Source organism: Fukomys damarensis, unplaced genomic scaffold (assembly GCF_012274545.1).
Source record: "Fukomys damarensis isolate Sample0158 unplaced genomic scaffold, DMR_v1.0_HiC HiC_scaffold_32, whole genome shotgun sequence".
NCBI lineage: Eukaryota > Metazoa > Chordata > Mammalia > Rodentia > Bathyergidae > Fukomys > Fukomys damarensis.
The window spans coordinates 16,260,483-16,287,751 of NW_022900944.1; the positions used below are offsets into that span (position 1 = coordinate 16,260,483).

The 27,269-nt window shown below is 51.5% G+C and overlaps 1 protein-coding gene across 2 annotated transcripts in view; it reads left to right on the forward strand.

The window, feature by feature from the left end:
- The window catches only part of Znf423 (zinc finger protein 423), a 295,884-nt gene that overhangs the window by 248,416 nt on the left and 20,199 nt on the right, over positions 1 to 27,269 (forward strand). For both annotated transcript variants that reach the window (XM_010629036.3, XM_010629034.3), the window contains 2 exons: positions 18,785 to 18,916; positions 20,565 to 20,680. In XM_010629036.3, coding sequence (XP_010627338.1) covers positions 18,785 to 18,916; positions 20,565 to 20,680 — 248 coding nt within the window. The remainder of the gene's footprint in view (positions 1 to 18,784; positions 18,917 to 20,564; positions 20,681 to 27,269) is intronic.

Consider the following 27,269-nt stretch of genomic DNA (forward strand, 5'->3'; position numbering starts at 1 on the left):
GTAACAGAAATTAAGTGTTGAATTTAACTGCTTTTATCCTTCTGCTACCAATGGCAACTATCGCTAATAGTAAGGAAGTTAGTGCGGGCCCAGGGTTGGAGGGCTTGAGCTCTGTTATGTACCATGCAGTGAGGACAGGACTGTGACCTCCTTGTAGAGCTGTTCTGAGCTCATCACAGGTGTGAAGTGGTTAGCATAGTGTCTGGTCATGGTAAGCACATGGCCAGCACTGAGGTAGCCCAGGAGAGCCTGTCATTACCAGCTTAGGAGCCCAGTCACAGCAACATCTGTGCAGCTTTGTTGGGGATTCAGGACTTTGGCTCAGAACGGGCCAGTCCACTTCCACAAGCCATGCAAAATACTTTTGCATCTCAAACTGCAAAAATTGCTATTGAAAGTAGCTTTGGAGAATCACTCAGGATGAGCTGTTGCCCTAGCCTCTGTTTGCTTTTCTGGGACTTGGTTCTGAGCAGGTGGGTGAGTGGTTCACCTGACTGGTGTGTAGTTGGTGACACCGAGATGGCACTCACTTAGTTCACAGGCTTTGAGCAGCACGGGCGAGATGGCATGTGACTGGTGGCCAGGGCCCAGGTTTCACATGCTGCTATGTGCTGGGGTTGCCTTGTTAAGCTCTGGTGGCCTCTTCTCTCCTACAGTCTCCACTGCCTGGTCCCATAGCCGGGAGCAGGAAAAAGAGTACTGGATGAGGAGTTGGTCCCTGAGCATTCACTTACACTGCTACTTGTTACCTTTTGCGTCCTTGTAATTAGAAGCTTGGTGTCCCCATCTGTAATTGGGACTAAGAATGGTGCCTCCATCCAGCTTGCTCACAGAGGATAAAAGAGACCAAGGGATAAAAGTATTTCATAGGGGTCAAGGGAGCCGCCGTCTGGGGCTCCCTAGTTAGCACCTGAGATAGCCCTGAGCTCAGGAATTGGGTTCCCATCATGGTCAGCCCGTTGGCAAGCTGTGAGCTTGGACGAGGTACTTAACTCGAACGTGCCAACTCCTCCATCTGTACAATGGGAATGAGAAGAGCACCAGCTGCATGGTGTTGCTGTGATGAATGAGCGGCCAACTGTGGGAAGCAGGCGTAGCTTCAGCTCTGATACACTATTCACACTGGATTTGGAAAAAGTAGTGCTTGCTTGACAGAAGGGGGTGAGCTCAGATTCAAGGCGCCATGTGTCCTGTTCCCAGGCACTCGGGTGGAGTGGAGAGTGGAAGAAAGCCTTGTGTGACCTGGAATCCCTCACCAACATTTGAGTCCCCTCAGGCTTTGAGCCCAGCAAGGCCAGAGCCCCACACCACCTGCTCGCTGCTCACACCTGTGCCTGGCCAGTGAGGGAGAGTCCACTAGAGCAAACCTCAGCCTTTGACCCCGAGAGTGCCCACCTCCTGGGACTTCTGCCCAGCCTGTGCACCTCCACATGCCTTTCCATGGCCAGCTTTCCTGGAACTCCGTCCAGCTTTCCCTCCCTCCCTCAGTAGGTATACACTGAGTACCCACTGTGCACTGGCAGATGCTAAAGTGGTCCTCACCCATCACAGAAATCTCCCTCTTGGAGTTACCTTGACTCCCATCCCAAACATTGTCTCCACCTACCCCCATCCCATCCCACTGGTGTTACGCTTAGGAATATACTTGCTGATTTCCTTCCCTGCTTAGGCAAGATGATATTTAAAATTTTTATTAAAGTATAGTATATATCCAAAAAAGTGTTCCCATCCTAAGCATATAGCTTGATGAATTCCCAGAAGCAGAATAAGAAACAGAACTTGACTGTGCTTTGCCAGCTCCCTGTACCCCTGCCCTCCTCTGCTTCTCTCTGGCTCAGAGGCATACCTCTAGACTCTATGGGTCCCTGGGGTCCTAAGGTCAGTGGAGGCATTTTAAATGAGGCACCTGAGTGGTCCATCCCTGTCTCCTAGACTACCCGGCCCAATACCTGGCATTTGCTAAATACCTGGATAGGTGGGTGGTGGGTGGGTGGACCTTATAGAGCAAGGAGAAGACCGGTGACGACATCCTTACGATAGTAGCTGACAGTGGTCATTCAATCAGCCCATTCTAATCAGTGCTTTACAGCTGTCTCTTGCACCTTCACAGCCTGTGATATAGATATCCCTCTGTTCTCACAAATCGGGAGGCTGAGACTCAGAGAGGTCAGCAGTTGCTTAAGGTCAGCCAGACTGTGAGTGGCGGTCACTGTGACCTGGGTCTGCCAGCCTCCTCTGGAACTGGCATTCTGTACTTCACTTCCTGCTGGTTTACAGCCCTGGGCAGTCCTTCCTCAGCTGGGCCAGCTGGACTCTGGCTCAGCGGGAGACAGCAAGGAGCTGTCCTTGGCCAGTGAGCTGCCGGTTCCAGGCTGCCCGCACCCCACCCCCCGCCAAGAGCCCCAACCCTCCCGGGTGCACCGAGCCTTCTGTGTGCCTCTCCAAAGGACAGGGCATATTTCTTCCCAACCCTCTCAAGACCCAGCCCACACTGGAGGGCTTCATCATTATGCAAATTAGTTGGATTGGATCCGCTCCCGCAGAGGCCTGGGGCGGGGGCGGCAGAAGGACGGAGCTGCCTCCGGAGTGGATTGAGCCTCAGATCAGACCAGTCCATGGGTGGGGGCCGTGCGGGGACAGGGCCGGTGCGGGTGATTTGCCACTCTGGGGAGGCTGTGGGAATGGGGGGCAGGGCGGAGAGCGGGTTCATGGTCAACCCGGCCCCCTGCAATGTGGCTGAAGACGGGGTGGAAGAAAGACGTTCTTTTTGGATTTACTCTTTGTGTATTGCTCCCTTTTATGATTCATCAGTAAGTAAATATCAGCTGAGGGGTGATTTGTTTCTAACAAGCTTATAAAATACTGGCGTCATTTGTGGGCTTATTGGAGTGCTGATTATAAACACTCCCCCATGCCCACTCCTCTATGTCAAATTAGCATTCAAAATACAAATATTGGATCTTTGGATCCCTTTCGCTGTCTCTTTGGAAGCCAGTGGGCCAAGCAGGGGCAGCAAGAGGACCTCAGACGAGGGACATTTAGAACGCTTTTAAAGACTTGAGGGGTTCAGGGGAGGACCCCCTCCCCGGGCCCTTTGAATGATGGCAACACAGGGTCCTCTGAGCCCAGCTGGTCCTCTCGCCTTCCTCACTGCCAAGTCTCCTGTGACCCAGAGCCTCCCAGCCCCCCCAGCCTGTCATCTTCAATCTGGTGGAGGGTGCAGATCTGGACAGGATGCATCTGTCCTGGAGCTGCCACCTCCTCTGGGGACTGGGGCCTGCCCGGACCCTGCCAGAGGCTGTGGCTGCTAAGAAAGTCTGAACGGGCCATGGAGGCTATCACACGCCAGCCCTTCACTTCTGGGGTCTCCTACGTCTCCCTGGCATCCATCTCTTGTACACTCAGAACCTTGTCTCCATCTCCCCATACCTCCGGGCCTCTGCTTTGTGACCATAAATCCAACCAAGATCATTTCCCTGGCCTCCAGGGCATGGGCCTGCAACAAATCTCCTAAGCCACATGCACATAGTGTAGGCCATTGTGAGAATGGATGGCGACTAACACCTTGTCAAAGCACCTGCACAGCCATGCGGGAGAACTAACCACAGCTGAGAGCTCAGCATGTGCCCACCAGGTTCTACAAATGGATTGCACTGCTCAACCCCAACACCGCATATAGTTTTATCCCTGTTTTACAGATGGGGCCACCGGGGCCAGAAGAGGTGACTTGGCCCCATCACACAGAGCCCAGTCTTGAAAAGTGGCCTGACTGGCCCTCTTAACAGAGGATGGAACTCAGTCAAGGTAACAGGATGTGCAGGTAGAAAGCTGGGGGCACCAGAAGGCAGGTCTCTGCCCAGGCCTTGTCCAGTGAGAACTCCTGGGGAAGATGGGTCACTGATGCCCAGGGTCTCTGCTCTGAGGAGCCTCAGGGCAAGGGTGATATGGGGCTGTGAAGATTTCTAGTCTGGCTACCTCTTCCAGATGGGGAGACTCAGGCTAAGAGAGGGGACACTATCACCACCACCAGTGTCTCAGTCATTTATCAGTGGATTCAATTTTTTTAATTAAAAAGCTTTTATTTGATTTTATTACAAAGCTAGATATGCTCATTAGCAGGCAGGACAACTATAAAATGAACAAACGAGACTAAGAGAAAATGCATTCAGCCATCTAGAGACGATCCTCTGACACCTTTGTATGTGTTTTTCTGGCAGCATTTCGAGTGAGCACACACAACACACACATGAGTATAGTTATTCCTGTCCATACTCCTCACCAGAATAGTATTGGGTTGAATACCTGGTTTTATTTCCACTTCATTGTGTGTGAGGTGGGAGGTTGTCAGTCCAAAGCAATACAGTATCCTTTAGAGCAGGTGTTTGTCTCTGGTTTATGGGTCTGAGGATAGGAACTAAATACTGTTTGTCTCTAGAGAACCTGCTTTCACCAAGCAAGCAATGATTGAGTGCTGCTGTGTGGGCACTTGGCCAACCACTGGTCATGCCCAGGCCGTGAGAGCAAGATGTAGGTTCTCTGTGCAGAGAACAGGATCTCATGTAGGTCCCACACCATTCAGGGTGGCAGGCAGAAAGTGTTCCTCTGGACAGGAACCCGTGAGCCTAGCTCTGAAGACATCTTGCTGTTGGCTGGAAGGACTCAGCCTGTGAAAGTTAGGGAGGTATCCTGTGTGTACGGCTGGACAGAGGATGCTGGGACCCCAATTTCATGTTGGACCCTGGTTGTAGGACATGTGGTACAGGGAGAAGGGAGCCATCTACCTGAAGGTCAGGCTAGGGCCATGTATAGATCTCCACCCAAGGGACCAAAGAATTAGATTCACTTTTGATTTTTGGTAGTGAAATTCAATGTGTTTTGTTTTGTTTTGTTTGTTTGTTTGTTTGTTTTTTGAGACAGGGTCTCACTATGTAGTTGAGACTGACCTGGAACTCACTATGTAGCCCATGCTATTCTCGAACTCACAGTGATCCTCTTGCCTCAGTCTCCTGAGTGCTGGGATTACAAGTGTATACCACAACGCCCGGCTCAATGTGCTTTGTTAGGACTTGGCCTCTGGAGTTCTGAGTTGTCACCAAGATCTGGCCTTGTGTAATCGGAGATGATTAAAGCATGGGGTAAAGGTAGAAAAAATGGCTTTGGACTTTGGATGCCTTTTTTCCTGAGGAATCTAAATCAATATTATGGCTAGGATCAGGGCTAGTATTTGCTGGAAAAACCTATATTTTGTGGATCTCATGGTGGGTTCTGGAGCAGTGGCTAGCAGTTGGGTTCCCCAATTGAGATTGCTAAGATCTTATAGATTCTGTTGGTGTGGGTGTGCCCCCATGTGTGTGTGTGTGTGTGTGTGTGTGTTGTGCGAGTGTTGTGCATGCGTTTGTCATGTCTACTAGGAACAGAGGTGTCATCCTTCCAGACTAAGGATGCTGGTTTCTCACAGCGGGTCTCTGCCCTTCTCCTTACCCTCTGAGTGGTCCCTGTCCTGGGCCCTAGTTTATGGGGTTGTATGTGTCATACAGGAAGACTGTGGGTCTCATCTGCGGGGCCCTCAACTTCTGCCAGTTTAAGCATCAGAGTGTCCTCTAGAGATCTGCTGCTCCCCACTCTGGGATCCTATGAGGCCTGGTTGAGGGTACTTCAGGGCTTTTAGGTGACTGAGTTGCCACACGAAGTATGTCCCTTAACCTGGCCTCCTGGACTTCTCCTCACTAAGCAAACTGGTTATGATAGACAACATCTTGCCAGCCTCTGTCACCCTCTTAATGCCTTGCCCAGTGCCTGCTACAGAGTCAGTAATAACCACAATAGTGATGGTGCCCACGATAACAACACAGGCTACAAGCCCAGGATCTTGACATCGGTGCTGTGAGGCAGGCACTCTGAGAGTCATTGTTTTGCCTGCTGGAGAGGTTGAGTTACCCATCCAGCACCCCATAGCTCATGGATAACAGTGGGGAGCTTGGACCTGTGCAGTCTGACTTTGAGGCTGTGATAGTTCTCCATGAGCTACCATTACCCACAGGAAGCAGTGGCCAAATGCAGTGAGTTAACAAAGGAAGGGCTGTGTCCAACTAAGGACATTTTTCTGTTGAGGGGAATACTCAATCCTGCACTATCACCATGCAGCTTGACTGGGAACCCTTCGGACCAAGTCCCGCCCCTGGGCACATCAGTAGCCCCTTGAATGCACCTCAAATCTTTCTGCCCCTATTGGAAATCCTAGAGAAGTGAAAGCTGCTTTCTGTCCTCAGAGACTTTATTAGCTAGGTTATTTTGGTTGCAAGTGATGGAAAGTCAAGCAAGCTAGGCAAAGAGAGTAATTTTGTGGAAGAGATCTTTTTATTTCACATAACTGTGGTAACCTTTGGGTGCAAGTAGAACTCTGGGAAAACTTGTGGCTGGGAGCACTGGGCTGAAGCCTGGAGAACTTGTTTGCATGAAGGCCTGGCATCAGGAATGAGGAAGCCTGAGAGAAAAGAAGTCCTGGGCAGGAGTCAGGGTGTATCTGGGAGTAGGGGTGTTGAGTAGTTGGGGCCTGGAAGAGTCAGCTTTACAGTGTGCAGAAGAGAGCCACTGCAGGTTCTCGAGCAGGAGAGTGAAACAGTGCTGCAGACCTTGGAGAATTAGTGGGTCAATGTGCAAATCAAGGGTGAAGTGCCAGGTGTTGAATGTGCTTTTTTCCACAAGGTATCTATGAAGATGTCTTTTCCAAGGAGAAGGCACAGTGCCAGCCAGCGCAGCACAGAGGGGCATCTTTCTACCACTGTGCGTGGGCTTGGCGCTGGCACCTCTCATCACAGCTACCGGCAGCTGTTCTGCCCGCTGAGCTGGCTTGGAGCAAGGAGAGCTGTGGCTCCTTCGCCCAGCTCCCCAGCCATGCAGCAGTGATCCCGCCTCCTTCCTTCTGCACTCTGCCCACTTCCTGCCTGTCTGAGGTGGGAGCTATCAGTGCTGCACTACTGCTGGCAGAAAGATGGGGTCAGTCGGCCCAGACCTCCGGCTGCAGGACTAACGCACAAGAGAGGGCACAGCTAGGTGGGCAAAAGAGCTGGCTGTAGGCGAGGGCAGGGTGGCTGGGCTAGGTAGGGAGTCCAAGCTGCCCAGAGGTAGATGACCCCACATCTGGTCCCTGGATGCTGAGCCCAAAGCATCCCAGATAACTGTATAGAAGGACCCAGCTCTGGAGCTGAACAAATCAAGTTAGTGCTAAAGGTGAGCTTGAGGGACCTCATAGGCCTCATCTCGTCTCCATTCCATTGACTGGAAGACAAAGGGAGTGTGACAGCACTATGCTTGCCCTCAAGATGGTGATGGGGATATTGATGGGGGAGAGGCGAGTGGACAAGGAGATGGTTCCACCCAAAAACACTATTAGAGGGCCAGATTATGTTCCTTGCACTCATAAGTCTGATGGTCTTGTGGAGCTTTCAGCCGAACTCAAGAGACAGCAACTCCAGACATCACTTTCCCCAGTGCTCGATCCCGGTGTTAATCTTTAGCGTTCTGTGACTACTCGAAGGAACTGTTGTCAGTGTGAATGTATTCATTTATTTCAAGTGCTCTTGGAGTCTCCCAACTTTACCTTCCATGTTCGTTTCACTTGAGTCGCAGCAAAACCCTGGCTGCTTGAAGGTAGGACTCCCTGAATTGGCCGCTCTGTCCCTGCTTCGATGGCTCACAGGTGTCCTTTACGCCCTGGCAGCCGTGTGTTTCTCAGGGAGGCACAGCAGCAGAGGACGCAGGTCCCTCAGTGAGAGTGGCTGAGCGGTGGTGTGGCTGTGCTTCTGGACTCGCCAGTGGTCCAGATGTTACTGGTCCATTTCGTGATCTGTTGGTCCAAAGCTAACAAGCAAATGGGCTGAGGCATTCTTCACTGTACAGACAGTCCCTGACTTCCAGTGATTCAAGTTACGATTTTTCACCTTAGCCATAATGTGAAAATCATATGAATTCAGTAAAAATTTTGAATTTTCTTCTCCTGGGCTGTCACTATTTTATTGGTTGTTCTCTTGAGATTCTGGACAGTAGCAAGGACCCACAGCTCCAGGGAAACCACTTGGCCAAGAGGGAAGACAATCCGTACTCTACTAGTTGCTGAGCTACAGCCCTTAGCATATGACATAAATTTTGGACCTGTGATACCTTCAACTTATGACAGACTTAATGGGTTGTAACCCTATCATAAATTGAAGTGTATTTGTATTTTGATGCATGTGTACCACAGTTCAGTAAGCACTCAATAAGCACTTGCTAAGTGCCTAACACTGTTTAGGATCCGGCATTAATGCTGACAGGTGAGGGGTATCCTTACCTTGCCCGAATCCCATCACAACACTATGAAGCAGATCTTTCTGCCCATAACTGAAACATTCTGCGGTGCCCAAACTGCAAGCTGTCGTTAGGCACAAAAATGTTGTTTCTGGGATCCAGAAGCCAAATTTAAAATTTATTAACTTTAATTAGTTTCAATTTAAATAGCCACAAGTGGCCAGTAATGACTGTATTGGAAATGCTAATCTAGTAGATGCCCATTTTTAAAACTTTTTAATGGAAATTAATCATCATTTTTTTAGCTTTGTCATTTATTTTTTTCTGCTGGGGGTGGGGATGCTGTGCCAACTGGGACTTTGAGGAATTCAAATATTGCAGTTTGGAAATACAGTTTCCAGCCTGAGGACTAGGTTGTCTTGCTTTAAGCACCCATTACTGCAAAGTCTGTCTTGTGTCTTCCTAGGTGGAGAACTTTTGAAAAATGTTGCCTCTTAGATTTTGTGTGTTGGTTTTGTGTTTGTTATGCATGCACGGGGTTACCTGTGCAGTTTTTGTTTTTTTTGACATAATTCTGTTGCTCATTTTAAAAAATGATCTTGGTACAGAAAATGATGTTGGCAGGAGAAAAAACTCTTGAAGCAGGGGTAATTCATGTGTCCCTGGTACAGTCAGTGACAATGAGGGTTTTGTGGGTTGCCTGTCATGATAATTGTATATTATTAGAAGACATTAATCTAAGGATTATTAACATGATGGATTTTTAGGCAGCCACCTTTGTTGTGGAGAACTTTAATCTGAGATCAGTGATCTGCATCAGTAGGTGTTTGGCGTGTTAAGGAGGAATAAGCTACTTCTTGGTACCTGTAGGATCCCTGGGGGCTATTATAGAATCTTCATTTTCTGAAGCAACCATCTTCAGTCTTTGGCGGGTAGAAGGGGTATAGTAGTGAGGAGAGTTGTAGACTGTCTTCTTTTGCAGGATAGTAACCTCCAAACCCTCAAGTTCTAGAAGTTTAGAGAAACAGAAGTTCTGTATATTTTTGGTTTTTTGTAACAGAGTGGTGCTTTTTTAAAATTTAATTACTATATTCTTTGCGGTGCTGGAGAGTAAGCCCAAGCTTGCATGCATACTAGGCAAGTGCTTTGCTGCTGAGCTATTCCTAGCCCCAGAGTTTTAAATTGCTTAGAACTCCAAGAACTGTCTTTAGAGTCCTCCATAGAGACCCAGTCTGTTCTCCTGTCCAGGGTTATTTGATAACCCACTCATTTATTTTTTTCCTTATCTTCATTAAGTATCTGAGATAGTTGCATCCTGTCTCTTGGTGATATGCTCAGGTCCTGGTTTATGACCTTTCTTTTGCCAAAACCCGTCACCATGTCTAGAAGGCTACAAACTGCTAAGAGAGCTGGGAGGTTGGTGTCTTTCTATCTGTGTGATCAACACTTCCTAGCCCTACAGGGCTGAGTTCCCAATAGCGTAGGATTAGCAGGTGGAACTAAAAGGAGCAGGCCTCCCCTACCCAACATCCCATCCAGGCTGCCCCTGCCTTGGTTCAAGGTTTGGGAGCCTTTCAAATTCTGGGACTCCCAGCTATAGGAAAGGGTTGGCCAAAGCTAGAGTAGGGGAAAGGCATGTGAACCTGAGCCATGTCCTCCTATCAGGCCCTGCTTTGACCTCCGTAAAAATCCCACCAAATTTTAAGAGAGGAGCAAGAAGAGCCACAAACAAATAGGAAGCTGCAGTGAGCTCTGGTTGAATAGGTTGAACAAAAGGGTTTGAAATCTGGACACAGGTTCTACCATCACAAATATGGGCTGGAGAAGGATAGAGACACAGTTGACACTGAGCCCCTCTGAAGAGGGAAATGACAGGCAGTGCTTGCAGTGAGTCTGCTGCAGTCTTAGGACTCTTGTAGCATTTACTGGAAGATGGGGGTGAGAGGACAAATGGTCTATGCATAAGTAGCTGGAAGGTAAGGATCCCTCTGCCCCGTGACAGCCACAGTGGGTACGTACATGATGGTTACCAGGCCATGGGCATGGAGTTGCAGGAGAAGGTGATGTCAGGAGTAACAATGGCAGCAGTAACAGTAGTAGCCTATAATCCATATTCTTTACCTTACTCTCTCTTGCTCTTAAACAGCCCCAAGAGATAGATGAGCTTGGCTCCATTTCACAGACAGGAGACAGAGGCACAGATGGAGGGTGTTTGGCTCCTTGTCACCCTGGAGTCTGTAGCAGAGCCAGGACTGTCCTCCTGCTGACTGGTTCTCAGCCGTGTTTTCCCCCACTCCTCAAAGGATCTCATCCTGCTGAAACCAGGCGAGTAGGGGGCAGTCATCTGAGCTGTCCTGTTCACTGTGATGGGAAGTCTCCAGGGGCGCTTACCCATCATTCTCCAGCTTAACTGACCCCTAGCTAAGATCTGTCTGATGTGGCTCCTGGGAGCAGTAGGTCAATGGAACCATCTGGAGTGTTTCGATTTGAGTTTTGGAGGAGGAGGGAGCAAAGCACTTGTAACTTAAGGATAGCTGTGTCCTGGAGACAGGCTCTGGCCAGATGGCCCATCTTGCCGTAGAAGCCCTGGGGTGCAAGCAGGGTGGTCAAGCCAGCCGGCCTTTCCCAGGGCAGGAGACCAGTCCTCCCCGCTTCCAGACTTCTTCTCCAAAACTTGTTTTGGCCCCTCCCCAGATGTGCAGAGGGATGGTGGCTGTGGGCACCTCTGTGTACCCTCAGCTGGGAACAAGGTGAAGGCAAGGCTCAGCTCAGCGCGGAGGCAACCTAGCGATCAGCCTAGTGACAGATAGCAGCCCAGACTTCAGGCTGGGTGGGAAACACAGTCTGCCTCTGTGGTGGGCTTGAACTGAACGTGGGGAGGCTCAAGGTCCAGGATGCAGTTGAGCAGGAAGGAAGTGAGGACAGGGAACAATCTTTGCTCCCTCTACACTGCACCACATAGGGAAATAACTAGTTCTGCTGAGGTAGAATTCAGCCTCCCCCTCTCTCCTGCACCCTGCAGCCTCCATGTGAACACTGGACATGGCACTGGCAGCAGCATCGCCATGGAAGTGAGGATGTGAGTAGGACCTGAGTAAATAAGTATAAATAGTTTTCCTTCTGATATGTGACCGGATTATTTTCCAGTTGATTTCAAGCCTTGGCCCCAAGTGGCCCACAGATCAAAAAAAGATAAGGGTCAGTTACAAGGTTGAGCTCGTTCTCCGTTGCCATGGCAACTGACCTCAGGCAACCCTCAGAGGACTACACCCAGCTCCCCAGGTGATATTTTTACTGTCCACGCCATCAATCCCAAGCCTTTCAAAACTCAGACTGCCTAATTGTCAGGGCTCTGTTTTGAAGAGGCTCTGGGTCCCCTGTGGGGCCCCAGTTCAGGCTGCCAGAGCTCATTTATAAGCCCTTTTGAAACACGGGGGACTGTGAGATGGGTCCCTCCTGGCCAGAAAGGCCTGGGAAGGTGCCCCCCAGGGGGAAAGAAAGGGCACAGCCCATCCTTCAGGATTAATTAGGAAAATGTGAGCTCAAAACCGGTTGGGGTGGGAGGCGTGCTTTTCGCAGTGGCTGAGCACTCTTGTCTCACAGGGAGCATTGAGGGGCCCAAAAGACTTGGCATTGGGGTCAGGGCAGTGGTGATGCCAGGATGGCTGGGGGAGCAATAGCCACCCACCCCCAGTCTCCACCAGCTCCTTTCTCTAAAAACACCCCACAGCATTTTCACCCTACTCTTGATAACAGGAAATAATTTTGTTCTGTTAGTTGTGGGTTTTGCAATCCTCTGTAAAGTGGGGACAAAAAGCAACTTCATACAACTTCGTGCCTTTTTGGAGAGCTGTAACGTGTACTCTTGTCGGAGCAGTGGGAATACTATGAACACACAGATTCTTGGGAACAGGATGCCCACAGGACCCGCATCCCTAAGCCCCTTTTCCGGAGATCAGTGGTTCTCCAACATTCCTATACCCCAAACACTGGCGCACTTTTCTTGTTCTGCGGGTCTGGCGCTGGCCCTGAGTTTCTGCACTGTTGAAGTTCTCCGGGGCTGCTGCTCGTGGTATTGGGGGTCATACTGTGCCTTGCAGGGATGTAGGTGCCCGAGGGCTGTGTGGCCTGGAGTGCCAGGGATCCCAGGATACACCCTCTGTCCTCATGTGCCTATCCCCGGGTTATGCCTGGCCTCTGGTGCAGGACTCTTTCATATCCCATCTTTTCCTTTGACCCCTATCAACTCCCAGCCCAAATGTCATCTCTCCCCTGCCCCACAACCTGGCTGGCTCATTTCCTTTTGGTAGTTAATGACACTCAATAGATCAATATATAAGCAGCCTGATCTGGCTACCCTGATATTATTACCTGTCCTCTTCTCTTCTGCCCAAGGGTCTTTGTTTCTCCTAGAAACAAAGGACTGGCTCCCCATCAGCTGCCAGTGTTTCTGTTTCCAGTGATATACCTATTCAAGGTTATTTATTAGGGTGTGTCAGAGGGTTCTCTCCTGGGGTCCCCCCCCCCGACACATCACCTCTTGCCTCCTCATTTGTTTCAATGAGTACTGGGGCTCTGGGCTCCTTTCCTTCCTTATTTCCATGTGGCACACAGTGTGCGTGTGTGTGTGTGTGTGTGTGTGTGTGTGTGTGTGTGTCTGTCTGTCTGTCTTTCTGTCTATCTGTCTGTCTGTGTGTCTGTGTGTACAATCATGCACATGCCTGGGCCTCTTTCCTTGGCCTGCTGTTTGGGGCAGGCCATGGGCTCTGGCACTAATCCTGTGGAACATAATTCTCTGAAGTTCCTTACTGGAGCTGGTATCAGAGGGGCTTCAGGTGGTCAAGCAGCTTATGCTTTCCCACACATTACTTCCCCTTGCAAAAATGTTAGCCCCTGAGACTGTTCCATGCTGTCAGATATGAAAGCCACCACCTTCCAGATGCCAGGTTCAAACATAGGAACTAAGCTTGGCCTGGTGGCTCACACCTGTAATCCCGGCACTGTGGGAGACTGAGGTAGGAGGATCACGAGTTTGAGCCCAGCCTGGGCAACTCAGTGACTCAGCAAGAATCTGTCCCAAAAATTAAAAAAAAATTAAAATGGCTGAAGATGTTACTCAGTGTGCCAAGGCTCTGGGTTCAGTGCCTTAGTATTGAAAAAAAAAAGTGGAGACTCAGTAGGTGGCTCTGCCATCCTGCTTCTTGCCTACAGTTTTGAATGAACACAAGGTGGCTTGTCGCCCAGGTCCCTAGTCATCCGACTTTTTCTTGGAGTACTGGTAGGGGTGAGCAGCACACCCTGCCCACCTCTGCTGCACCCCTCGGAGGGACCCTGCCTCCTGAAGCATCCCTTTCCCCCATGGTCATCTGAGGAGACCTCCTTGCCTGCACTTGGGAGCTGGCCATGGTTCTGTGAGGATCCAGAGAAGAAGTTTCCAAGATGACTGCTTCCAGCTTTATAAGCTCTCAGTCCTGCGAGATCAGGGATGACTTTGATGTAGAGCCGTATTCATGAGCACTTTCCACTCTGTGTTCTCAGTATTGTACTCGGTGCTTTACACCAGTCCTTCCTTTACTGAGCACCTTTTAACTACCAGGCCTGTCCTATGGAGTCTTCATGGAGGTTATGTGTGTGTGTGTGTGTGTGTGTGTGTGTGTGCACTTGAGCACGCATGAGAGAGAGCAAGAAAGAGAATTAAACAGACAACTGACCCTTTAGTGTGCCAGGTGGTATCAAGCACCATCAGGAAAATTAAAGGCATGTAAGGTGTTAGAAAGGGTGCAGGGAGCCCAGGTCCAGCTTCTTGGCAGAGGTCCCACAGACAGCAGACCCCTCCTACACAGGAGCAAGCGGGAAGGGGAGGTTGGGAAGAGTGCACCATGTCCTGATTACAGTTACAGAAACTCAGTGTTTCTTCCCATGTCCTAGCAGAAGCTGAAGGGGATAAATCGCCCAGTGAGAGTGCTGGAGCTGGGATTCAAACCCAAGTATTTTCTGCTTAGAATGTGTGTAGCCTTTACTACCGCTACCTGAATGGAGATGGCTTGTCGTGCCCCCTCGCCACACAAAGCAGCAGTCTCAGGTCCCCTCCTGGGAGGTACAAACATGCCTTAGTGGCACCATTCCATTCCCAGGGAGGTGTCCCCGAGTGGGATCCTTACTGAGGGAAGAGCCAGGCTGGGCCCAGCAGTCTGGCTGGAGCAGGTCATTCTCAGCGCGGTGGAGCCCTAGAACAATGCCCTGTCCACTCCCTCTGCAGCCTGCTGCTCCTCCCTCCCAGGCAGCAAATTATGGCCTCTGAATGTGTGCCTGGGCCTGCCTTTGACATCAGTGAGGCCCACCTGAGCTTCACCTTCAGGATTCTGATAATCAGCTCTCTCTCCTCCTGGCTTCCCCCAAGACCCGTATGGAAATAAGTATGTGTCTGTCAGGGATCAAATGCTTTTGGAGACAAAAGTCGGTACCGAGGACATTACAGGGAGCTATCATCTCGGCACGATGCTCTTCCACAAAGCTCTCTGCTCCTCTTTTGGGCTGACACAGTTTCAGCCTGAAAGGTTCCAGCAGGCCAACTTGGTTTTAAGCAAAAGCACATCCTATTATTTTTTTGAGAAATGAAGTGTAAAATTAACACTTATTATTCCTGAGCAGAAGAGGAAAAAAGGAGAGAGGGACTCTGGGATTTTCGTGCTTGCCGGATTGTTTGTTTGGTAGTTTGGGGTTTTTATTTATTTTTATTTTTTAAAATCATAATAAATCAATAGATTTCCCTGTGCCAGCCTCGACTTACGGGGAATAGGAGGCAAGATCTGAATTTCAGCAGGCAAAATCTGCATTTCACTTCACTTTACAAATGAGCGGGGCTGCATAATTCACTTCAGTTGTGTGGGTCTCTCTTATGGATGCCTGTCATGTGCTGTAAAAAAAAAAGAATGGAGGAAAAAAAAAGAATGGAAAGGAGGGGCGCAATGTGAGTCTTAACTCACGAAATCCTCCAGCCCCCACGCCGGGGCGGAGGGGCTGTGAGCTCCCAGACAGCTTTGTCATTCTGCTCCAAGGTGTCAGCGGAGCCTGTGCGATCTTATATAATTCAGGGAAGTGATTCTCCGAGGGTGCCCCTGTCTGCGGACCCCGCACCTTGGGACAGAAGGAAGAGGTTGTCGGCGCCAGCGGGTGAGAGAGTGATGGTGCGGTGAACTCTATCAATATCCGTGGGCTCACACGCACGTATTGGGCCGTAGGCACGCAAAGGAGTGTTTGTCACACTAACTAGGGCAGCCCCTCTCTGCCTCCCCGTCTCTCCCCCAGCTTCCTGGACGGGTTTATAGGCAGAGGTACATAATGGCCCCCCGGGGGAGTACCTCCTACCCCTCGGGTGGGGCGGAGGCGGCTTCAGAAAGATTTGCAAATCAAAAGGTCTTGCCTGAGTGGGAGAGGCTCCCAGATCTGCGGGAACCCCTCGGGCTTTATTATGGCTCCCCCTACTTTTACTTTTTGCATGTTTTATTTCTCCTCCTCCTCCCCTAGGTTTGACTTCTTTAAGCACTTAGGGGAGAGAGAGAAAAAAGGGTCCCGAGACGCGAAGTTGTCTGTTGGGCTCTTGATCTAATTAGCCCCTAACCTCACTTTGACACCGGCTGGGGGCTGTGATGTGCGTAAACGACAGCCATTTAGGCCCCGGAACCTGCTTGCTGCTCCCGGCTGCCTGACTGTGCACATACTTATGATTGTGGGCACTGGGCGTAGCTGCCTCCATGAATCAGAGGGGATCGGCTGATGAATTGCTCGGCGCCCAGAGAACGGAAAGTGACTGTCAGACATGATTTCTCTGATTTATAAGTTGCAGGAGCCGTCTTTGTCCTCTCAGTGTTTGTATATCAGGCAGGCATGTCTCCATTCACAGGCGGCCGTTAAAGGCACCCGCTCGCACTGGCTCGGCAGAGAGAGCAATAAATCTGCCTTGGCCGGGGCAGCCCCAGCGCTGGCTTTTGTTGAGCAGAGGGCCTGGTCCGTGCACCTCTCCTCCGTCACCACTTCTGGAGGGGCGCAGGTGGAGTCTGAGGCCCTGGGAACCAGAATAACACAAGAATCATCCCAGCCCACAGCTAGTTGCCAGGCTCAGGAAGTCTCCTGTGCTATGGTGAAATGAATCAAGGGTCCCTGTGCCCAGCAAGGAGCAGTCATATGGTGCGGCTGCCAGGAGGTGGTGTGCGGAGTAGGGGTGGAACAGCGACACGTATAAATAAGTACAGTTTTGTAAGCTGTTCTGATCAACATCCCCTTCTGGCTGGCTGTGTTACCTTAGCAAGTGGTCTCATTCTCTGAGCCCATTTCTTTTTCCTAGAAATTCCGTTTTCCTAACAAGCGGGGTTATTTCTGAGATTCAAATGTTAACTCAAATGGAAACCTCTACACAGTTGTCATTTTCACACACACACTCTGCCCCATTAATGTCCAAGAGCTGTTCCCATTCTGATGTGGAGGCCACATGTAAGGGCCATATGTCCCATTCATCCTTTGAACCCATACTCTGGGCTGGTGACTGAGACGCACTGTTTACGCAGGGGGCAAGGGGCCTGTTGGGGACTCTTCTGAGGCAGCCCCCCAATTGGAGGCCAGCTCTAATTATGATGAGGGTCTCCCTAGGAGGTAGAGGGCGTGCATGGGACCTGTGCTGTGAGTGTGCTGAGCCTGCCCTGTGTCCCAGAACTTGTCAATGAATCCCTTTTCCGCTAGTATAAATGGAAGATCTGCCTGAAACTCTCGGGTGCACATGGCCTAGTTGCTGGGGCTCCAGGGGCATGACAAACACCCGGTAGAGTGCAGCCAGTGGGCTATGTGGGACAGGCCCACCTGCGTGCACACGTGTGCGTCTGTGTGTGTGCGTGCATGCGTGCACCAGCCTCCATGGTGGGGTGCCCGGGGACGGAGGCAGCCAGGCTGGGGGACATGTCTGCTGTCCCTGCCAGCCCCTGCCAGGGCCTGGGGACCCAGGAACTAACCAGGAGCCTTGGCCAGTCTGTGTTTGTATCTTGCCCCCGGCAGAGCCCCTCTGCTCCCTAATTCTTGCCTTTGAGGGCAAATCAGAGCACCTGGCACCTTTGGTGAGACTGATTCCCTGTGGGAATCCGGGGAAGGCTGTGTCCTTGGCTGTCCCAGATAAGGCTTTTGCTAATACTGACATACCCAGCAGTTAAACACTTATCGAGCACTTGCTGTATGCTCGGGACTGCCTTGCATGTATTAACTCACTTCATTCTCACATCAAGTCCAAGAGGAACGTTGTTGGGTTTTTCACAAGTGAAAACGGAGGCACAGGGAGGTTAGTAATTACCCAGTAATTGCAGAACCCCATTTGGAGTCTGGCTGATGTGATGCTGAAGCAGGTAACTCCCCTCATTTGCTGCCCACCCCTGGGCCACGGGCATCTGTTTCTCCATCCCCTTGCAGCTGTGAGGCAGGGTTGCAGAGTTCCCTCCTTGTTACACTTAGCATGAATGGATGCCCAGGCTGTATGGCTTGAAGGAGGAAGAGCTAGGATTTGAACTCAGCTCTGCCTGATTCCAGGCAAGGGTGCCAAACCTCAGCTGTGAGGTTCCCTCCTGCTGGTGTGACGCTGCTGCCTGGTGGGTCTTTCCTCTGGGTGCCTCTGAGTGGAGGTTTCCAGGTGAGGGAATGGAGCTGTGTTCTAGTCTGGAAGCAGGATGGGGAGTGCACTCACTGTCTGCGATCCCCTGGGTAGGCCAGCTGTTTCAGAGGCGGGGGGATATTTTGTTTGCGGCATGATCTTCTAATGTTGCTGCGCATTGCTCATGGGGCAAATTCCCAGAGTCCTCCAGCAGCTGGCAAGCCTCTGCATTGTCTGCCTCTGGCCCATCTGACCTCACCTTCCTGATCCCCCGCCACCCTCCCGGTCCTTGAGCTTTGAGCACACCATCCCTTTGCTTCAGGCCTTCACCCCGCCCCTCTCCTGGTGCCCCCCAACCATAGATCACTGTCTGATGCTTCATTATGTGCTGGTCATTTTTATTGCCTGTCTCCTGCCCTTCACTAGAATGGGGGCAAGTGTAGTTAGTGCCTGTGTAGTTTGCCGAAGAATTCCCAGCTCAGAGTAGAGTTCCTGGCACATACTACGTACTCAATAAATATTTGATTAGATTTTTAAACATCCTAGTTGAGCTCCCTTCTCCATCCAGTATCTCATTCTGGGTTCCTTTCCACAGCAGCAGAATTCAAGCTGTTGAACATGGACTGTGACCAGCAGGGAAAAAAGCCAGTGGTGTCTTCAACAGCCACATATTTGGGCCCAGCTCCCTGGGGTCTGCAAGCCACTGGGGCCTGAGCCATCCAGATCCAGGAGGGGTCTTGGTGGCTGTGTACCCCACACCAGGCCTGGTTCCAAGGATTGAAGAGAGCCTGGCACTGGGGTGTCCAGGGGACCCCTGGACTCGTGCCCAGAGTAGAATACAGGTCATTGATTTGCGGATTTTCCTTGCAGAGGAAGGCATCAACCACGAGTGTAAGCTGTGCAACCAGATGTTTGATTCCCCAGCCAAGCTCCTCTGTCACCTCATCGAGCACAGCTTCGAGGGCATGGGTGGCACCTTCAAATGCCCTGTGTGCTTCACAGGTAAGTGGGTGTGCGTGACAGCGGGGCACGTGGCACCAGGACAGGACCCAGGCCAGACCTTCACTGCTGGGCCCGCTTTGCTCTTTGCTCTCCTCCCAGCAGCTTCCACAGGGGAAGCCCTGAGAATCAGGGGCCTTCGTCCTGCCCCTCCCTCCGCGCAGAGCTCCCCACACCCCTCCTGACCACACCCTTTTGCCTGTCCTCTTGGGCAGGCTGGTGCCACTTTCCTGGTCCACACTGCTTGCCACTCTGTTGTCATCTGTCCTTCCTGGGATGCACATTTGTCCCCCAAGACACGAGTTATATCCAGCACTGGGGACCGAGTGGGTCCTCTGCTCCCTGGCCCTGGCCCAGCCCACGTCCCATCCCGGCTCCAGGGTGGAGAGGTCAAGGGCAGCCCTGCTGGCCAAGTCCCCAGCCCCCAGACTGGCTGCCAGCCCAGGCGAGCGGCTGTCCCAGCCTGAGGCGAGTCTCAGGGGCTCTGCAGGCCCCTCCTGCTGCCCAGATGGCAGCCGGCGTGTGTGGGGGAGCCTGGCCTTCCCCTGCCTCCCGACATCTGCCGTCTGCCGCTGCGGGAGCCCACCCAGGGGAGGGTGCCTGGCGGGAGGGCGTCTCTGAAGTGCTCACCTCCCAGACACGCAGCTGCTGCAGGGCCGCCTCCTGTGTGCGCCCAGGGCCAGGCCCCCTCAGGGACTCCTGCCACTGTGAGGCAGGTCTGTGACTTGCTCTGTGACAGGCCTGGGAGGGGGTGTGCCCTGGGAAGGTCACCCACACACTCACACACCTCTAGGGTCCCAGGAGTCTCTGAACACCCAGGTGCCTCCTTGTCTGCTCTCAAAAGCCCCCGCCCATCTGTCACCTTCACAGGTGGAGGATACTCACTGTAACCTCCAGAACAGGAAGAGTAATTCAGACTGTTCGAACAACTTCTCATACCAGACACTGGGCTAAGCTTATTTCTAGTGTTAGCTCTACCACCTGCTATCAATGGGCCCTTGGACAATTTATTTGGCATTCCTGGTGCCTCCGTTTTCCTACCTATCAAATGGGATAGCAATAGCCCTTGCCTTACAAGTCTTTGAGGTGGCCAAAGAGCTCACATTCAGAAGTATCTGGCTAATGTTGTTGAGGAAGAAAAGGCCACAACGATTGACCCAGTTATGTGCAAGGTCATTTTTGTTTTCTGGTTTTTTTGAGAGTGTTTTGCTATGTAGTCCAGGCTGGTCTTGAACTCACTGTGTAGCCCTGGCTGGCCTCGAGCTTGCAGCAATTCTCCTGCCTCAGCTTCCCGAGTACTAGGATTACAAGTGTGTGCCACCATGCCCGGCTGGCGTCATTTTTTAAGCACTTCACAAGTATTAACCTGTTACATCCTCCCAGTCACCTAGTAAGGTACATACTCTACTGAGCTCTGTTTTTCCAATGAGGATGTGAAGACCAGAGAGGTTAAATGACTTGTCCAAGGTTGTATAGCTCCAAAATAGCGGCACTCAACTTACCTAGCTTGAGGGCCTCTAGTCGGTGCTAATAATGCTCCCAGTAGGGCCATTTGGCCTGGGTGATCTCTCCTCAGGAGTGGCGTGGGGACAGCTGCTGGGCAGCTGGGCTGAGGTCTGATCCTGGCCTCTGACGGCCGTGTCCTATGTAGTCTTTGTCCAGGCCAACAAGCTGCAGCAGCACATCTTTGCTGTGCACGGGCAGGAGGACAAGATCTACGACTGCTCACAGTGCCCGCAGAAGTTCTTCTTCCAGACCGAGCTGCAGGTGAGTGCCTGAGGTTCTGGGCCTCCCAGTGGAGTCCCTGGCAAAGCCCAGAGGGTGGGGTCAGGTGCTCAGGCTTCCTCCTAATAAGAGGAGCTATAGTGGTGGCCTGGTTTGCATTCCTGGTGTCTCCCAGGCATGTCCCTCCCCTCTACAGAACACCGTTTCCCACTGATATTGTTTGATGGAGTCTTTCCTTTGTGGCCAGTTTGGCCAGGAGCTGGGGCTGGAGCTCTAGGGCCTTCAGCTCTGCCTGGGAAAGCCAGGCAGGAAGCAGTGGATGTTGGCTTGGACCCCAAATGGAGGAAGGAGCTGCTATGGCCCTTAGGGTAGGGGCCCCGTGGCCTGGCCAGCTCCCTTCCATGTTCCTCTAGTATCTGCAGTGGCTGAGAGGGCCCTGGAGCCTCCCTCAACACCAGCAGCCACTGCGCAGAGCACTGTGTCACCCCTTCTGTTTGCACCTATCATTAGCTTTCTGAGGACCGGGATCTGGGTCCAGGTGAAACTGCTTTCTCTCCCACTGGATTTTGCAGGAAATTCCTGTCAACACTTCAGAGGTCACAGGCACTGCAGAAACATCACACATGTGCAGAAAAAATTGCACATGGCATTGCACACATAAAGAACGTTTCACAAACACAGCCCCCTGCCATGTCATGCACAATGAGTAGTGTTATGTACACACAGAGAAACACCACACATGCACGACACAACACAGCGGCCCCCAAAGAGAGGCCACTGAAACCCCACAGGGGCAGATGTCAGGGGCCCACACTGCAGGCCGCTGTGCCTGCCAGGAGGCTCGGGATAGCTCAAGCTGCATTGGCAGTGTCCCCTGGACCTCTGGCTGAGGACGGAGGCTCTTGGGTTGCTCAGGTGACTTATCCAGGTTGGGTAGGGCCTCTTTTCCACACTTGGTGGCCTAGGCCCACAGATAGTCCAAGGTCACCACAGCAAGGATGGGGAGCTGGTGACCGGTGAGCTGACTGTCCACTTGGAAGTGACACACATCACCTCCTCACACACCGTGTCTGCCTGGGCAAGCCATGTGGCCACGCCCAGCTTCCACGGGGCAAGTAAGCAAACATCTTGAGGCTGGGGACCCATCACTTGGGTGGTGACAGTGGTGTCCCCTTCTGTCTCTGTGGGCAGGCCCCACACCAGGGCCTAGAAGTCAGGGCTCAGACCTGGCTTCTGGCCTTGTAAAGTGTCTAGTGGTTTGCTGAAAGGTTCTTTTCCACCTCAGGCAGCCCCTCTATTTCCCATAGATTCTGCGTTCGTGGCCTTTATTCCACTGTCACAATGTAGGACAGAGTCGGGGACCCATTTACCCAGACCCAGGCCCGAAGAGGGCTTCCACCTCCAAAAGCTGTAGGGATCCTGTGCACGGCCCTCCCCTGGGTCCCCAGTGATGCACGCCCTGAGCCTGGGCCTCTGTGCTAAGCTTGTGGGAGGGGACAGAAGCTGCTCATGCCAAGGGGGAGGCCTTCCTGCCCGCGTGCTAGCAGTGGGTTCCTTCTCCTGAGTGCAGGGTGCAGCCTGCCCTACCCTCTCTGCCTTGCCTTCTGGGCCCGGCCACCACAAAGGCTGACAGGTAGGTGCTGTTTTCTTAAAGCACAGCAGGACAGGCTTCTCCAAAGCCACTGGCTCAGAAACCACAATTTACTTACACATTGGATTTGCTTAGTCTCTGCCTGGTCCTTCTCTGTTGTCTTGGACACCAAGAGAGGGATGACTGATCTCTTCTTTATTGGCTGTAAGATTTTCCCAGGGAAGTTTCCCCTTCCTGCCTTTCGGGAGCTTCACTGGCATCGCAATGCTGAAGCCCGACCTCTCCAGCATGGAGGGATAGGAAGCGGCCCTCTACAAACTGCACCTTGCTTCGGCTCCGCCTGCTTTGGGCTTTGGACCAACCTGACCAGGATTGGGTCATGTGAGTGGGTGGTTTCCTGGGTCATTCCGTTAACCTGTAAGTCAGGTCCTTGAATGCTGAGAACCTCACAAAATTACAGCCTTAACGAGTCACTATTTTCTGCAATTAATGATTTTAATTACAGACCATTTAAATGGGGAAGTGTTGTATCAATGCCAAGTCTATGCAAATAATAGCTTTCGCTAAGTAAGTTGAATAGCAATTTTCTGGGTTTTGAAAGGAGGATTTTCGGGCCTTGAGTTGTGGTTGCCATTATGCTGAAGCTGGGGCTGGAACGGCGTGCTTGGGTGGAAGGGAAGTGATGTGGGGGTTTTGAGAGAGGCAGCAGGGGACTTGGCCCAGCCAGTGGTTCTGTCCTTGCTGGGCCTGTACCTGGCTCTCGTGGCCAGATGGCACTTGTGGTCATGCAGGGAGACTCAAGGAAGCTAGCATTGGGAGATGTGAGGGACTGTGGCCTGAGAGAGTGTGAGATGTGCAATTTAGGATTGAGCTCACTTTAGGACCAGAAAGTGCATTGTGAAGCTAGGGGGACTAGGGGTACAATTGGACCCCAGCAGACTTAATCTATAGCAGGACTGATGTATCTGCTTTCAAATAAAATGATTTCTTAGGATGTATTAATAGGAGCATAGTTTCTAGGATGAAGGAGGTGCAAGTCCTGTTTGATTCTGAGCATAACATGCTCTGTCTAAAAGACTGAAAGACTGAGATTAAGTCAAGGACTTTGGACAAACCAGGGCATATTTATAACTGTGATTAGCAGCCAGAGAGGAACAGAACTTTACCACTTATTTGTGTGAAGCATGTATGTAGAGGGCCCATCTGTGCCCAGGACTGGTTGTAGAACTGAGAGGTCAGTGGCAAAAAAGACAAAGATGCACCCATGGGCCTGCCTTATCCAAGGGTTGACATCTTCCACTAATGATCAGTGACACAGAATAAAGCCAGGTAATGGGCCAGAGCCTGGCAGGAAGGGGTGAGGCACTCAGGTGTGAGAGTTGAGCTCAGGTGGTGAGCACACTGTTGGTGGAGGAGAGCCATATGTGCAAAGGCCCTGTGGACAGTGTGAACAAGGTGTATTGCTAGGACATCAGCAGGTAGTTAGGGGAGAGTATTGGTGGGGAGAAGCAGGCAGAGTCCCAGTTCTTCCAGTGAAGTACCTTGGCATTTATCCCCATGGTGACAGGAAGCCAAACAAGGGGATAGGTGAGATCTGATTTATATCCCGCAGCTTGGAAAGACTGTTAAAACAGAAGTCACAGACCGGGAGAAGATACTTGCAGATCACATATCCAGGGGAGGACTTGTATGAAGAACACTTGAAACTGCAACAAGGAAGGGGTGGGAAGGCCACTGAAATGAGCAGAACCTTTCGACAGGCATCTCACAGGAGGAGCACACGTCATTTGTTATGGGAAGAGCCAATGCAGATTGACTGTGACACCATGCACATCACTGGGATGACCAAAACACGCGCAGAAACAAGGAGCCCGTGATCCCGAGAGCTGGTGAGGGTGCGGAGGAAGGGAACTCCGACACGGTGGTGGTGCGTAGAATGGTCCAGCCACACACAGGACAGTGCGAGTTTCATGCAAAGTTAAATGTACACTGGCCCTGACCAGCTTGCTCACTCCTAGGTGTTTGCAGAGAGAAAGGGAAGCTTAGCTCAGACCTCTGTGTGCTGTGCTTATCACAGCCCTCACTGGAAGCCCCCAGCCTCTTACCTGGTGTGCAGGCAGCTGCTGACATGGCACATTGGTACAGTGTGTTGCTACCTGGCAATAAAACGATCGTGGATACATATAACAGCATGGGTGGAACTTAAGTGTCAGGTTCACAAGGTGCCATGCTGAATGTTTTATTGACATGGCATTCTAGCAAAAAAGCCCACATATATCAGCAGAAAACCAATCAGTGGTAGTCAGGGGCTGTAGGTGGGAGAAGAGATAGGGCAGAGTAGACAAGGTGCTAGGCTGTGGGCGTCTACCCTGTTCTCAGCCAGCTCCTAGCAGTCTGTCTTGGATCAACTCAGAAGACTTGGAGGGGTGGTAGTAGAAAGGCAGGGACAGTTGTTTGTGGGCATGGTAAGCTCTATTCGGTGGGAGGCTTCTCTGCACGGTTCACTTGGCCCAACTTTTAAGCGTGGGCAGAAACTCAGGATCTGGATTTTGGTCTTTCATAATCATAGCTCAGGCATTACTCTCTGAAGTTAGCTCAAGCATAATCAGAATTAAACTGCAGGGGCGTATCAGTAGCTTTGGGATGGCAAGAGGAAAAAGTGACACTGGGCTTTTGGTAGCTCTGTTCCCAGGATGCAGGTGTCACTTAAACAAGGCAGTGACGCTTTGTCATGAGATTGTCTTCTGCCCCTTCTCTCTTATTCTGCAGCCTCACTTTCTGGGTGTCCAGCACACGGAGGAAGGTGGCCAGTTTCACCATGGCTCCTGTCCACTCTGTAGAGACCCACACACATCTGAGGTATTTCAGCAGAGGAGATACATACAGTGTTGGCCAAAAAGATCATCAAGGAAGTACAGAAATAGTGGTCAGAGCGAGCAGCCAGCTCTCAGGTGACAGGTTCTAGAGTCCTGGAGAGGAATATTAATCACCTTTCCATGCATGGGACAAAGTGCGTGACACCTGCAACCTAAAGGGGGAGAGGTTTATGTTGGCTCCTGGTTTTTGGGGGCTCTGTCTATGGCAAAGCAGAAATGGCTTGGTGAAGAGAATGGCAGAGGAAAGCCGCTCACCTCCTGGCATCCAGAAAGCAGAAAGAGAGAGAAGGGAGGAGGGAAGGACAAGAAGGCACTGTTCCGGGTCCTAACCTCCTGACCCACCTCTTCTGAGCAGGCCCTGCCTTCTAACAGCACGTTCAGCTCCTGTTATGGTTAAGATCTAAAACATCCCTGAAATTTCAGAGAAGTCTCATGTGTGTGGAAGGTGACCAGATCACCAGTGATGAGTTCAGCAGCTGAATATAGGAGGTAGACTCTTGTTGGAAGGGCTGTGCCCTAGAAGGGCCTATTCTTATCTCCGGATCCTCTTCTCTCTTTGCTTCCTGGCTGCCGTGGGTTGAACAGCCTTTGACTGCCAGGCCCTTTCACCGCACCATCCCTGCTGTAGAGCCAGCCAATTATGGGCCAAGACTACTGATGGATAAAGGCTGCTCCATGATCCACCCCCCTTCCAGGAACCCCACCTCTGAACACATGAGGCTTCTGAGGGACATTTTAGATTTGAATCTGAAGCTGAGCATGGCCAATGGTGCTACACGGTTGACCTCCCATTTCCTGCCCCAGTCATAACTCCTGGAGCCACACGTACAAGCCAGAAGTGGAAGGCACTGCATGGGCGGGGCCACGCAGGCTGGGTAATCACTGCAAATGTCTGCTGCTACGTGGGAGCACTGTCTACAAGCGGAAGATGGCAAGGTCTCTGTGGGCAGGCGTGAGCACACACTGCTCTTGTCTGGAGCGTGCAGAGAGTGAAGCTGGGAGCACAGTCTTTAAGGGAGCGGCAGTGTATTGGAAGCCTTGCTCTGCCATGTTTCCTTGGTGGGCCCAGTTTCCTTGCCTGTAAACGCCATGTTGATGGTCCCTACCTCATAGCTGTATTGCACAAGCAGTTGGCACATGGCTGGCACATAGTAGATGGAAACTAATGATAATTAGTGTAAACTTTTTGGCAACTTGAGGATCTGTGGGTTTTTAGGGTTCCCTCCACGTGGAGTTTGCTAGTTTCATCATTTCTGGCCCAAGCTGGAACAAAGTGAAACAATGCTCCCTGCCCTCTGTGGCACCCAGCCAAGCCTCAAGGCTGTGGGCATCAGAGTCCCGGAGAGCTGGGATTGTAGAGCAGCAGGGCAAGGTGGAGTGGTCATGGGTGAGGCCAGACGGCTGACCCCCCTGTGTCCTCTCCTCCACGGTTTTGGCCTAGGTCTTGTTTTCTGGCCCCTGTATCCTCAGCTGTGTCCAGGCTCAGGGGACATGGCATAGATATTGGAAATGAGAAGTCCCTGCAAATATCAGGGCTGTTGGCCTTGCTTTTCTAGCTTCAGGCTTTGCAGATGAAGGCCTGGGGCCCTGTCAGCCTCTTGCCAGGGATAAGGCAACCTTGAGGGGGCAGACTGTAGCCTCTGTCTGTCCACCAGCTGTTCCTGGATGCCCACTGATGCCTGCAGACACTGCATGGAGGGCACCTCCTTCTCTGCATCTGGAGAGCTTGCTACATCCTGTTCTTTACCACCCAAGGGGGCACACAGAAGGACGCTCTAACTAGTTATGTTGGGCTAGAGTTTTAGGGCAGATTTGTCCCCCCAAAAGGGACAGCTCCTCTCTTCATCTCCATTGTGGGCCCGGCCCTGATCTCAGTACTCTCCCTGGGTGATCTCTGCACAACCCTAAAGTGGCCACTCTCATCCCTGTATAGAAGTGGAAACCCGAGGCTCTGAAAGGTCCCATTTGCTTGAGGTCATGAGCAAGTGGAAAGGCAACATGTGAAGCCATATTGTCTCGGCCACCACGGCAAACAGAAACCCTCCAAAGTTTAAATAAATTGCCATTTATATGAGCTAATAGATTTAAATGAGGCCTGCAGTGCCGAACTATAAAAAGCCTTCGTTGTCAGGGGACCCAGAAACTATTTTAGTAGTTGGGCCAA